This window comes from Etheostoma spectabile, chromosome 19, assembly GCF_008692095.1.
Source record: "Etheostoma spectabile isolate EspeVRDwgs_2016 chromosome 19, UIUC_Espe_1.0, whole genome shotgun sequence".
Lineage (NCBI taxonomy): Eukaryota > Metazoa > Chordata > Actinopteri > Perciformes > Percidae > Etheostoma > Etheostoma spectabile.
In genome coordinates this window covers 3,097,050-3,110,700 of record NC_045751.1, presented here as the reverse complement: position 1 = coordinate 3,110,700, position 13,651 = coordinate 3,097,050, and the positions used below count along the sequence as shown (strand labels likewise).

Here is a 13,651-nt window from a genome sequence, read left to right as displayed (position 1 = left end):
GGATACCCAGGGCTCGGTTTACAACAATCACCATTTCTAGCCACTGGGGGACCATAGGCAGGCTGGGGGAACGAATATTAATGTTAAAAAAACTCATTAAGTGAAATTTTCATGCCATGGGACCTTTAAGAAGATATTTAAGGTGTTATTGGAAGTAATGAATTTTGCATTTACTTACCCATACAGAATCAGCAGCAGAATCAAAGCAGGCAGGTTAGGAGGTGAAACATAGGCTTTTTGTTGGAAGCAGAGGAAGATCACAATCACAATCAAGCATGGGATGATGTAGTTACACTGTCAGAAAAACAGACAAACATGCAAAGACAAAGATAAGCAGCTATCTCCATTAAAAGTAAATGGTCAGTGTATGATTAAGAAATGAATACTTTAAGGCATGAGTAACGACATGAAGAGATTGCTTGCTTTTAATTTTGTCTTTCTTTTCAGACTGAAAGGACGTAAAATAATGAAATCTGTAACATAATTAGCACCCAGAAACATCCCCCTTTAATGTTCAAATTAATTTGGTGAATAACAGATACATCTGAGTTTCTTCTGTTTGAGGCAAGTGGTTGCTCAATGATACATTGAATTGAGCAATAATTATTTAATATTTGTTTAAATCCAGGCAATATCAAAAGAAGGCTGGAAAAACTTTTACTTGTAGGTGTAATATTTCCTTTGGCAGCAGAGCTCTTTAAAAACAAATCCACTGTTTCCCCAATGGATGAATAAAAGATATACTATAGATCAAGTAAATACACTATATCAAAATACAATGATATTTACAGTTCACAGAAAAAGTTGACACTGAAATATTAAGGTTTTGGATTCCTTTCAATATCTACTGTTAATAGAGCATGTATACTAATGCAGAAAGCTTCAGGCTAGAATCATTAGAGTGGCTCCTTAGGTACATTTGTCTTCCACTCAGACAGCACCATAATAATGAGCGTCATGATGCCTTGTCTTTACAAAAGCTTCCCGATAAAATGTTTACTTCCATTCTGCCTCAGGGAAACTGCAGGTAAGCCTGTTGAGGGTAACCAGGGGGGGGCAGCCTGAGTCAATAATTACGCCTCAGAAAATAACTGTTGCTCCGGTGAAGCATTTTCCCAGAAGCCAGCAGTGTCAAAGCTACATTATCAATTACAGTGGATGTTTTTTTTTTGTACATACAGTGTTATGTGGGGGGAAAAAACTTCAGAATAGCAAAGGAGAAGATCATCAAACTAAGGTAAAATGAGGCCTTCGGCACTGAAAGTTGAGTTGGATGAGTCACATTATAATACATGTCTTATAGTTTTTACCTACATTTTATTCACCATGCAAATAAGTGGCATTGCTAAATTATACCTCAACAAGTTATGATCAATTAAGAGGTGATGCAGCAGGTACTTACCATGTCCCAGGCAAAATTGGCCAACCAGTAGACAGCTGGGTTAACTCCACTGACAAATTGCAGATGCTTGGCTTTGTTTACCCTCTCTTGGATGAGGAAGAGGACAAAACTGGCAGGGATGAAGGACATGGCAAAGATAACGCAGATGGACACCACCAAGTCGGTGGAGGTTGCGGCCCTGTGATTGAATGGAGCACAGCAAACAGGAAAATGACTGGTGAGCTATTAGTGTGTAACAGGACATTATGTGAAAATAGGAGCGGAGAGGAGGCTTTGTCCATGAAACTCTGTTCAAAACGTTTAAGACTCAGACGTAGATGCTGCATTTTGGGTTTCAAAATATTTGTATTGAAAATATTCAACAACACATTGCCACAAAGAAGGAAATAAAACACTAAAAAAGGTCAATTGCATTATCTTACTGTTTCCACAACGTTTACATATGCTAAATGTACGCTCTTACCTCAGGGTACTGTAAGGTGCTTTGGATCAAACTGTGAACATGAAGTGGTATATGAGATATCTTTATGAAACACAGAACTCAGTTGAAATCTAAATTAAACGGTCTAATGCTTCAAATGAAAATGGTTAAAGCTGGAGTGTGATATTCACTGATATTTGAATGTAATACTGGCTCACCTCACTTTCAGAGGACACTAGTTATCACTGTACAGTATACCACAGCATCCACATGTGCTTCCTTTGCCAATATTTACAATGCCAAAAGGTATTAATCATCACACAGGCGTCCATGAGAATAATAGAAACGTTTGGACATGGCAGACTCAACAATGCCCTGTGGAAAAAGTGTTGACTAAATACAGTAAATGCGAAGAGATTTTAAGGCAGGGGTGTCAAGCTCAGTTTCACTGAGGGCCAAACTGGAAAATAGCAAGCACATCGGGGGCCAGACATGTATGGTTTATTGACATGCTTTGATTTTAATTAAAAAGTCAAATATCTTTGACTGTATTACTGCATGTTGCTTTTTTTTTTTTCTTTAAAGAACTTCTTTGTAATTCTAGTTGCATTTTCAAAATTTCTGTTGCTTTTTACAACTTTGTTGTGGTTTTCTCCAACGTTTTGGTCTTTCATTTTTTTTTTTTTTGTCGCTTTCCGACATTTTGTCGACATAAAGCCCTACAAAAGTCAGCAAAAAAGTTACTTAGCCATCATAAAGTCTACCAAATCAAGCAAATCGTTTTTTACATTTTTTGAAAGCAGGCTACCACACAGACGACTCACAACAACATGTCTCAGTTTCACGTCTTTTTTTGATTTGGCGCACAACTAGGCGGGTCAACATTTATTGTGAACCTAAATTGATATGCGAGCCGGTTTAAAACTTGTGAGGGGCCCGCGGGCTTTGAGTTTAGGTTCTAAGGCATTTGGCTCATTTCCTGTGCTGCAACAAACACACTACATGTATTCCTTTGCAATGTGAGGAAGCATTTAAACACACTTTGTTACAACTACAACAAATCTGTTTTAACTAACAGTCAACAGGTAGTGAAGAATTACAGGAGCACATTTTAAAATCTTGACCAGAGTTCTCATCTAGAAGTCCCCTTCATTTAAGTTAGAAACAAATTGTCCCTTTCTCCTCCGAGATGCTGACCTTTGTTTCACTCTCGTACATCTTCATTTTATGCCACCCTAGCATTGAAAATGTCCTCCGTGTGTCTGCTCAATTAGCATTGGATAAAACTGCAGTGTATTCTTTTAACCCCCGCCGTCATCCTCACCCTCAGCCCGTGATAATCTCTCACATGACTTCCTGCTGTGTAATTAGCATATTAAATAAGTTACCCTGCATGGCTACAAGGCTGTATTTATCATCGCCAACCACATGCAATTATAACACATTAATATAAAATAATTTACCGCAGTGGGTGCCAGCTTACATTTCAACAGGTTTTAAAGGGCTGTGTGCTCTGTTGGGTGGAAAGATAATGTAGGGGACAAAGCTGTGAATGATCTAACCCCGAATGCTTGAAGCTGGCTAATTGCTGTGAAGAAGAGGACAAGCAATCTGCTAATTACCTAATAATGGAAGAGCAAGAAAGCTGAGCAGTGGGAGTACAGCTTTACAGGATGTATTGCTTTCCTTTAAGTTTTTTTAATGACAAGGGCTGCAGGGCACAGCCTTAAATGTTGAAGTGTAGGGGGGCCGAAAGCAGAAGATAATTATCAAATCTGAAGCTCCTGGCACAACATTCGGGTTGTCATTTGTATTATGTAGATACAGTAGAGAACCATTTCAATTACGATAGAAGCTTGTTGCAATTAATTTAATAGCTCAACGGTATATGTCTTTTAAATGGGATATTTTTAACAGATAAAGTGCACAAGTCGGAAACAATATTAATTTGCTGATTGTAACCAAATTACACATCACATACAACAGGGTGGAAGAGCAGGCGTTTTTTGTAAGTTGCCAAATTGATATCCCTGAGCAATTAACAAAATATACATATATCTCAATAATGAAATGGGGCTGAAGTCTGACATTTCTGAAGATGATAGAGAAAATTGGAAGGCCCTCTTTTCAATGCAGATGAAGCACAGAGACCTCGCAGGAGTGAAGGGGTAATTTTGATGGGTGCATGAATCACCTTTCTTTTCATCAGCATACTTTCACAATTTTGTGGCTCATGACATCACTTGCATTTAAATTAGTAGTGAAGAGCACTAGAGGGGAGTGTCACTTCAAATTAGATTGTGCAGTGCAATTTTGGTGTCCAAAATCTGGTGAGGGAATAAGTCATTGGTGAGGAGTTATCATTCATAGAACGGCAGGTATCTCTCCATGACATGGAGGAAGTATCAATTCAGAAATATAAAGTCATTTTTAAGGCAGATTTTCCCTTAATTTTTTTGATTTTTGATTTCTGCAGGGCAGGGAGACACTTTTTTCTTATTGCTGGAAGTCAGTGGTTTCCTTTGCTATCTGTAACTCAGGGACTTTACTTGGGACGTTGGCAAATAAATCATTCCCTTCAAACAATTACTGAATTATGCACTCTACTTAAAATTGCACTGGAGTTTTGTTGTCCACCTGGGGGAAGCAGAACAAGTGAAAAAACAGCATTGTGTAATCACTTTATAACATTGTTATGGCAAACTTGTTAGCCAGCATTTGCCTAATCACACATCTAGCAGTTGCACAGATTCATAGGAATCCTCACAAACTTCTGTTAAAAAAATCTGTGCATTTAGCGGCTAGATGTTTGACTTTATTCACTAGCTAGTCATTAACTTTGTCTGTAGGACCTGGACATGTAGCATAGAGGTGTTTTATCAGAGGTTTTTCACAACAAAAAAAGCTGACTGATACTACTACTTAAAAAAATGTGCATGTCTTAAACCAAAACAATAAGCCAAAAGGCTGAGAGGAAAGGCAGAGTTGGGTGACAATTAGGGATGTCCCGATCAGCATTTTAGGCCTCCGATCCTTATCCGATCTTTTAACCTCAAATCCGATCCGATTTCGAGTCCCGATCCGATATTTTGCCTTTAATATTGAAATTGATCAAACTCAAATATATTTTGAGCAAGTAACCCAACTTTTTATTAGACTAATATTTTATCAAAAAGCATTACTATTATTATTGTAAATCCCATGAAATGAAAAACCTTACCAAGAATTAAAGGTCAGCTTCAATTTAATATTTTAGACAAAAGTAAAAAGAAAAACACTGACTTGGTACAGTATTATCAAAAAGTAAGTGCTATCCAAGATCCACTTTTAGCTTGTAAGTACTTAACATAGGCTGCCATAAAGTCAATAAAAATAAAGTGCACTGACCACTGAGCAAATATAAAATGCACTTGCTCATCTTAAATATGGTGTAAACAGATTGACAAATAGACATGTTCTGCTGCATGAGCCCCGCGGAACTGATGAGCATGCAGCACGGCACGCTTTAAATCAGAAGTTTCGGGATCAACCCAGTGCGCCGTGAGGCTCAGTAGGGACATCGGGCAAACCTCTGCGCTCCAAATATCCGTAGTGAAACTAACAACAACGTTGCGGTTCAACTTACTTTGTATCGTTTCTTTACTTTGCTGTATAGCTGTGGTATGGCTGTGTCTGCAATGTAGTGTCTCGATGGCAGAGCGTAGCGCGGGTCCAAAACTTCCAGAAGACGAGTTTGTCCGACATTCTTAACTACTGAGATGGGCTGGTTGTCAAGAGCAATACATTCGACCAACCTTTCTGTGATTTAGGACAGCTTTAGGACAGTCTTCACTCGCGAGAGTAAAATACTTCCACTCTTCTGCCATGCTTGCTTTGCTCCGCCGCGGAGGTTTGTATTGCGCAACTACCGTCAACCGTAACTAGCGGGGACGTAAAGATCGGCGCGACTAGTCAGGTAATGTAGCCGAGCTCCGATCACGGGAAAATAGGAAAAGATCGGGCCGATCCGATCTCGAGATCGGGACATCCCTAGTGACAATTCTTTATGTGTTTAACATTTTTCATGTTACACATTGTCATTTTATTCATTGTTCATATGAAAAATATTGTGGTGCTTTAAAAAAGGTTCTGTGTGATGGCGCCCTGAGCAGAGAATGAAGTCCCACTCATCTGTGTGTTGCAATCTGAGCTTCTTGGTTTTGATAGCCAGTCTGGCCCGCGCGTGCGTTGGTATCTCACAAATTGAGGAACGTCTGTATGAAGGATATCCCAGCCCCCTTTTTGTCAGTGTTTTGATTACAGCACCGTTTAGCAACCACATTCCATCTCCTTAAGAAGTCTCTGTCGCCCTTCCTCCCCAATTCTTGTCTCCAACCTGCACACTTATTCAACAATGAAGAAGTGTGCAAGCTAATCCGGAAATCATAGTTCATAAAAGGAATGTCGTCAAACAAGAGAATCATCCTGAATCTACCAGCGGAAGGCCATCATAATTATCTCCTAACCCTGGCACAGTCTCCTTCTCTAACTCAGGGCTGTCTTCAGCACCTGGCCACTACATAAATACCTGACTGAGGATCGGAACAACTGTGGATTCTGGAACTAAACCACTACTATGTGAGGATTGGTAGCAGCCACTGTATTGCCTTTTTTAATGTCTTAAAGGAGTTGTGGTTATGGTGCTGTAACGCAATTTGCTGCAGTGGGATGTATTTCAACTTCTCTCATTTAAAGTGTTGATCCCGGTTTATCAAAACCGTCGAACCGACTAAATGCATGCTATCAACAACAGATATCGTTGAGGAATACACACAAGCTCAAAATAACTGGTCATAATCACACACAAAAACAGTACACATTACATACAGAGCAGTTAGATCCATATGTTATGACTTAGCATGTGATTAATCTCTGACTCTCATGGGGAGCTGCTCTCCTGCTAGCCCTGGGATAAAGCATGAGATAAAAAATGGTATATCCTCATAAGGGGCCCCCATGGGTCTATGAATCTATGCATACTCATACAAATCCCTCATCTATCTACCTATCTTACGCATTCCATTGTATTGTCTCTTACTCATCTGTCCTCCCTTTGTCTTTGCTGTCTCTGCTTTTCTTTCTCCCCCTCCATTGCTCTGTCCCTCTCACATTTTGCTTAATTCTCTCAGTTCCCCAGTCAAAATTAGTGATGCATGGTCCAAAAATCAGCAAGCAAGATAAATATATAATGTAGTATTCCATAAAGTAGAGGAGGAGGAAAGTGGAGATGCAGTTTTATGAAATAATTGTAGCATACACTGTAAACACTATATTTCTTTTAACGTGCATGTGTCATACAAAATACTGAATGTAGTCAGCATTTTACGCCTACTAACTTGGTAACATTTAAAAATAACACTATATTTGAGATTTAAAGTCTGCGTTCCCACCCTTTTTTCTCTGACCTGGACTACTATGAGACACATGGGATATAAGAATGACAAACAGCAAGGAATTTTCAAGTTACTCCATTGCTCCACAAAGCTTAAGCACAGCAGCATCTTCCCTTTAACCCCTTCTTTTCGGTCTGATGACTCACATGGCTATGGAGGTGAGCTGCTCCTTGGTGAGGTTGAGGGGGTGATTGGACACGGTGATGCCATACTGGCGGGGGTCCTGTCCTGCTGGCAGATTTCCTCTCAGGATGGCGTTGTTGGCCACACTGAGGAAGGACACCATGCCGTGCCATGCCTGGTTGTAGAACCACACCTGTAAAGGTTGAGAAAAGCATCAACACTTGGAAAAGCCTGTAGGGGCTTTGCATTTGCTTCAGATGTCACCTCGCAACAACATCTGGCACAGATTCAGTTGGCTGTGGACAAATAATGGAGACAGATTTAACATGCAGGTTATGAAAGAAAACGCTTTTCAAAAAGATCAATTCTGAGATGAATTTTCTTTTTTCATAAGGTTACCAAGACAGTTGGACTTGAACTACTTAGCTTTACCAAGTGCTTCAACTCAAGTTCTACTACGTTTTTCTGGCTTTATTTTGGCTTTGTTCACATCTAAATCACAGGAAAAGAAGCACAGAATGGTAAAAAAAGAATGATTGGACAGAATCTGTACGTTAGTTCTAACAGCTGAGTTGTTACAAACAGTGGTTGTGAAGGGCTATTAAGAGCTGTGTACCACCAATATGCCCATCAAAAGGTAAAAAAAAAAAAAAAAAAAACTTGATAAACCCTTGGTTTTTCCACAGATAGAGAGAAAGCTAGAGAAAGATAGAGAAAGCATGGGCAGTGATGAAATGCTGTTGTCATCTAAAAACTGACCAAGGGTTATTTCATTACAGTACAGTGAAATGTACATCCCAGAACAGTGTTACTGTTAGGCTAGTCTTGCATTACCATACCTATCTCTACAGCACTGTGTCAGTGCTGGAGTATGGTCTGGCTACACCACCTATCTATTTTGGGATTAGAGAATAACTATCCCAGGCTGCGCCAAGCAACGATAGTCGAGACACCAAGAGGGCAGGGCCTGGTGTTGGTCTACTGTGCATGGTCCCATTTATTTTTTATTCTGTATTTTTGTGTGTGCATGTCTTGGTCTTGTGATGATTAGAGTAAAAAATACAATCAATTTTTGTCCACCTAGTGAACAATAGGCGCTCTGAAGAGAAAGTGGTCAAATAATAGCTCAAACATTTTGTGGGGGCAACGTACTGATCTATAAGAATAAGCAATAGAGCTGACCAACATTGCTTTTTCATTTAACAGAAGGCCTGCAATGAATACCAAATCCCCATGTGGCGTAGCACGCTAGCTGCGAAGACAGGGTAAAAACAGTCTTGCACACTTTCCTTTTAATGAAAGAGACTCTGAGTCTGTGGCTGCTGGGTGTAGAAGAAAAAGAATGGATGAAAGAGTAGGAGTGAGAGAGGACTCCCCGCTGATAGTGCAGCGCTAATTAAGAGTGGATGGCGTTTGAGTGTCAGGCTAACAACACTGCGTCAACGAGAAGGATATGGAGAAACTCGAGTACACAGACAGATGTGAATACACACACACACACACTTGTCTCTTTCTGTTCTCAGATAGACAGATCGACCAAAATTGATATCATTTTCCCTCTTATATTTTCTTCAGCCCGTAGTTTTAGTTTTAATTTACTTCAGCTAAAATTTCATTGGATGTATTCAAGATAGGTAGAGAATAAAGAGCACAAGGCTGGCTGCCAAATGCATAAGGGGGTGGCATAGAGGGAGCCAAAAATGAGGAGATATGATGGACAACCAACATTTGCATTTCCACTTTAAACGTCAACTTGTTTTGGGAGGAGAAAAACTCTATTCTCAATATGCTATATATGATATTATCTTTAACATGTAATACAAATGTAGTCCAGCGGAGTAAAGTAACTAAATACAATTACACATGTAATATACTTTAATATAATGTTGAAGTGTCCACTAACATCTATATTAACTCAGATAAAGGTTTTATAAAAAGAAGTCACTTTTCTGCAGAACACTTTTTTTCAAGTTATGCTGAAAATATTTCTGTATTTTAACTAAAGTAGGAATTTGAACACAGGACTTCTACTTGTAATGGAATATGTTGAGATTAATGTATTGCTACTTTTACTTAAGTACAGTAAAGGATCTCTGTACTTCTTCTACCACTAATGTAGTCAACATTAATTATATAGTAAGCTTGATACTGTTTTTGAAGTCACTGCACACGCTTTTGCAAAACCTGCAAAAGGTACAGTTAGTAGTATTTGCATTAACATCCTGAACCATCATGCAATACCCTAACTTTATAGCAATCTACTCATAATCCATGGTGTCAATATTAACCTCTCCTCCTGGCCTTTGTGGGAATTAATCATATAGGCATTATAATTATAATTAAGTAAATTGGTGAGTAGACCAGTTTGAGGTGGGTTTGCCCCTCACTGTCTCTGCCCATGTCTGTTTCTCTTGATCAACAGCATTGCTTCCCAAAAATCTAAACTGCACCTGCATAACTTTACCTCAGGGATCATTAAACTTTTATCTCATTGGATCAAATTGTACAGTAGAGCAAAACGGCACACAGCAATTAATAAAATACCTTTACGTTGTCCCTGGTTCCCAGCTTCTTTAGTAGTGTCTCTGCATTCTGGAAGATCCGATCAGTCAGATTATCCTAATGACGATGAGGAAAACAAGACAAAAAATTGAGTTGGAGACTTAATTGGATACACTTGGAAAACCACCATTGCTCTTTGAAATGCAAAGCATAAGGCAGTGGGAGACAAGAATTTAGACTTCCGGGGAGCTGAGACACTTATTTCCCACAGTCTTGGAAAACAATGTGTCCCCCGTTATTTTGGCTGCTTGCAAGTTCTTTCCTCTTTTAACATTTTTGTTTTATTAAATAGGGTGAAATAATTAAAATCATGAGGAGAAAACATAAAACGGTTCACAAGTAACAGCAATTGCCTCACTACCTAATGTACCAATCATATTTACTAGTACTACGGCTGGATTCTAAGTCTTCAAGTGTCCATTTACAATATAACAGCAAAACAGTATTTTCCACAGAGTAAAAAGTGTATTCTAGGTGGTGAAGAGATGCCAATGGCAGAGAGATGGTAGAATGGACAAGTTGCATAAAAAATATGCTCTACTCCACTCATGTTTCATGTGAAATGAGCCTTGAAATGAGAGCTTGAGATGACAGGCAAGGGATTCCCAAAGTGTCATGTTGATACCATGGTGTTCAGCCTGACCATAAGAGCACTGAGCACATTACATGTGTGATATAAATGCAAATGGACCTCCTGTTGGACCCTGCCTTCATAGGGCTATTGTAGAGGCTAGGAGGGAAAAGGGGGGAGAGTGGATGTGGCATGGAGTGAAGAGAGGTCGGTGGAGGAAAAGTGCAGGTGACAACTGGTGAGGGAGGTGGGGGCTAGACAAAATAAGAGGTGAAAAATCAAGAAAGACATTGTAAGAATGCAGGAGTGTGCTCAGGTGCAAGTACTTGTGAGTTATAGAGGAAAGGAATAGACACAAATGATATCTCAAACCCCAAGACAGTTACCCAAGGACAAGCGACTAAGGAGATCATACCACTTCTGTTCTCCCTTTTCCTATCCCACAATCCTTCACTCAGCCAATCCTACACCACATCTTGACAATCTCAAACATTGTGAAACGTTTTAAGAATGTGTTCAGAACATTTTTTGCCCTGCCATAAATCCATCTAATAAATCTGCTCTTTTGGCATGCCAAAATGTTTACACGTTTCAGTAACGCAGAATGAACTCTTCATCTCTTTTCATATCGCCGCGTGAAAAAAACAAAAAGCCCACATCAATGATGACAGGAGTATTTGTGTTAAATAACATTTCCTCTGTTACAAGACATTACCTATTCATGCACCGGGCACAGAAGACCCTCACTCTTGTTTGAAATGCTTCCTCCAGCAAAAGCAGAAAAACTTCAAAACATTTTGTATGTTTTACTTTGCTCAGGTTTGCATTGTGCCAAGCAGCAACGGACAGCACCATTAGGCGGTCTTGCTGAGGATTAGTGGTGGCTTAAACCAGATGAGAAGTGGGCCAGCAGCTGCCTGGGTCTAATCCTTAACAAACTCCTCCCCACTCCAGGACAATGACAAGCCCGGCTTTGGCCAGTGGACCTGCCCGTGCCACAGCTAACGACGCAGCAATAAAGCCACTTGAGTGTGTGCTGACTTTCTTGGCTTCTATCCAAAGAGGCCTACACAGTTCAGTGGTCAAGTGCTCCGTGTGACAGAGTGGTCATATGGTATGTGTGGGACAGTGTGCTATTATGTGTCTGCAATGTGTGTTTATGGACAACTTGCCAGGAAGTAGTTCCTGGTTTGTTAAATTAAGGCCTGATTTCTATGAATAATATAAATGATAAAAAAAAATAGTTTGAGAAGTTAACATTTCAGGGAAAGTAGTGACATTAATACCATCTACATGACACTGTGACACTTTTTGGCTTAATTATACAATTCCCAGCACACAGCCTTTTTTGTTCTCATCAGTCCCATCACCATGTCTGATACCGAACCCTATTTCTACCTGCTACACACAGGAAATACAATTAAACTGAAATTTCAGAGCCCACTTTCCAGCATGCACAGGTGGCTTAGAGTGCCAAAACGTGTTACTTCCCGATAGCGTCTCGTATCACAATGCCTGCCGAGCAGAAGAGAGCCAGACATTTCCCAAGGACAGCGTAGTACTTTAATAACACGGAATGCAGAGCTGGGATGGCTAATGCCCGGCCATTAGGGTTACATCATCGCTGCTGCACGTATTAAAGTCACATTAGCGTTGAGATCCGGGAGACAGAGAAGGGAGTCTGGGTAGGGCTGAGACCGGAAATGCCTGAGGGCAAAGCAATGTGCTGATCTCAAAGTAGTTTGAACATCCAAAAATCTGAAATGTTAATGAGAGACTGTGTGTATGCAAGACAGAGGCTGAGAGAGAAGGAAGGGAACAAGTGAGTTGGTATATAGTTCAAGAAACACTGCCTGAGTAAAAGTATGTGAATATGTACACACACACACACACACACATATACACACATATATATATATATATATATATATACACACACACACACACAACACAGATATAATATACACACACACATACATATAACACCACACAACACACACACACACACACATATACACACACACAACACATATATATCATATAGATATATATATATATATATATATATATATATATATATATATATATATATATATATATATGAGCTAAATTGTGGGAGTGGAAGTCAGTTTAGTTGACTAAATGTGAGAGGAAAAAGGTTTGCAGGATTGTGTGTGTGAATGTGTGTGTTCTCATGCAGTGAAGACCCAGATTCCTCGATTTATTCAAAGCAATGCACAGACAATCATAGCTTGTTGCCATGGACACTCAACAGAATGGAATTGAAGACACCAAACCTCCACTCTCCTTTGCCTTTATTCTTCTTTCTCAAATCGTTCAAATATACAGCGGGATCCAAAAGTCCAATACGGATAACATGACCTGTACCCAAGATACAAAGCTAACTGGACAAAGAACACCAAGCTCTAATTAGAAGCAGCTCACAAGGCTGCTGGCAAACTGCAGCCACTTCTTCAGTCCCTAACTAGTCTCTAGCATTTAGTGCTGGAGAAAGAGTTACAATGTAACAGCACGACTAACCCACATTGCCATCCCTAGATGCTGCTACAATGGCTGAGATACTAAAATCTAAATTAAAATTAAAAATACTTAAGTTGTATTATCTTGTTTGAGAAATAATAATTGGTTAAAATGTGGATTTATGTGATTTATGCAACTCAAAAAATGTGGTTTTTAATTTTTAGACAATACAAGCCATTTGACCATTCTTTAAAAAAGGCCACATTTCTAGATGGTGATTTGAGGCAGGTGTTTTTGTCCCGTGTTGCAGGTAAACAAGTTCAACTATCTAGGGGTGTGACAAGAAACTCAGCTCACAAGACGAGACAAGACATGAGATTGGGTTCACAAGAACAAGACAAGACTATTTCCATTTAAGATCTACGGAGGCAATGTCCATATTCGTAGCCCAATAGGACAGGCATTGGTGGAGAAGGCAGAAGAAAAAAAGGATACGTTTGAGAAGGAGAAGTGGAAGACGAGGGGAGAACATTTGTCTTTGTTTAATATTATTAAAACTGAAGTTAGGTTTTGCGTTTTGCTTTCGACTCATTTAAAAAACACAAAGAGAGCGATCTCGGGCGCAAGTGAGAGGAGAGAGAGAGAGAGAGAGAGAGAGA

At 39.6% G+C, this 13,651-nt stretch overlaps 1 protein-coding gene across 7 annotated transcripts in view; it reads right to left on the bottom strand.

Annotated features, from left to right (window-relative positions):
• The window catches only part of LOC116707246 (phospholipid-transporting ATPase ABCA1), a 198,336-nt gene that overhangs the window by 41,578 nt on the left and 143,107 nt on the right, over window positions 1–13,651 (bottom strand). For all 7 annotated transcript variants that reach the window (XM_032544513.1, XM_032544514.1, XM_032544515.1 and 4 more), the window contains 4 exons: window positions 9,923–9,997; window positions 7,402–7,571; window positions 1,403–1,580; window positions 179–294 (listed from right to left, as the gene is read on the bottom strand). In XM_032544513.1, the coding sequence (XP_032400404.1) occupies window positions 179–294; window positions 1,403–1,580; window positions 7,402–7,571; window positions 9,923–9,997 (539 nt within the window). The remainder of the gene's footprint in view (window positions 1–178; window positions 295–1,402; window positions 1,581–7,401; window positions 7,572–9,922; window positions 9,998–13,651) is intronic.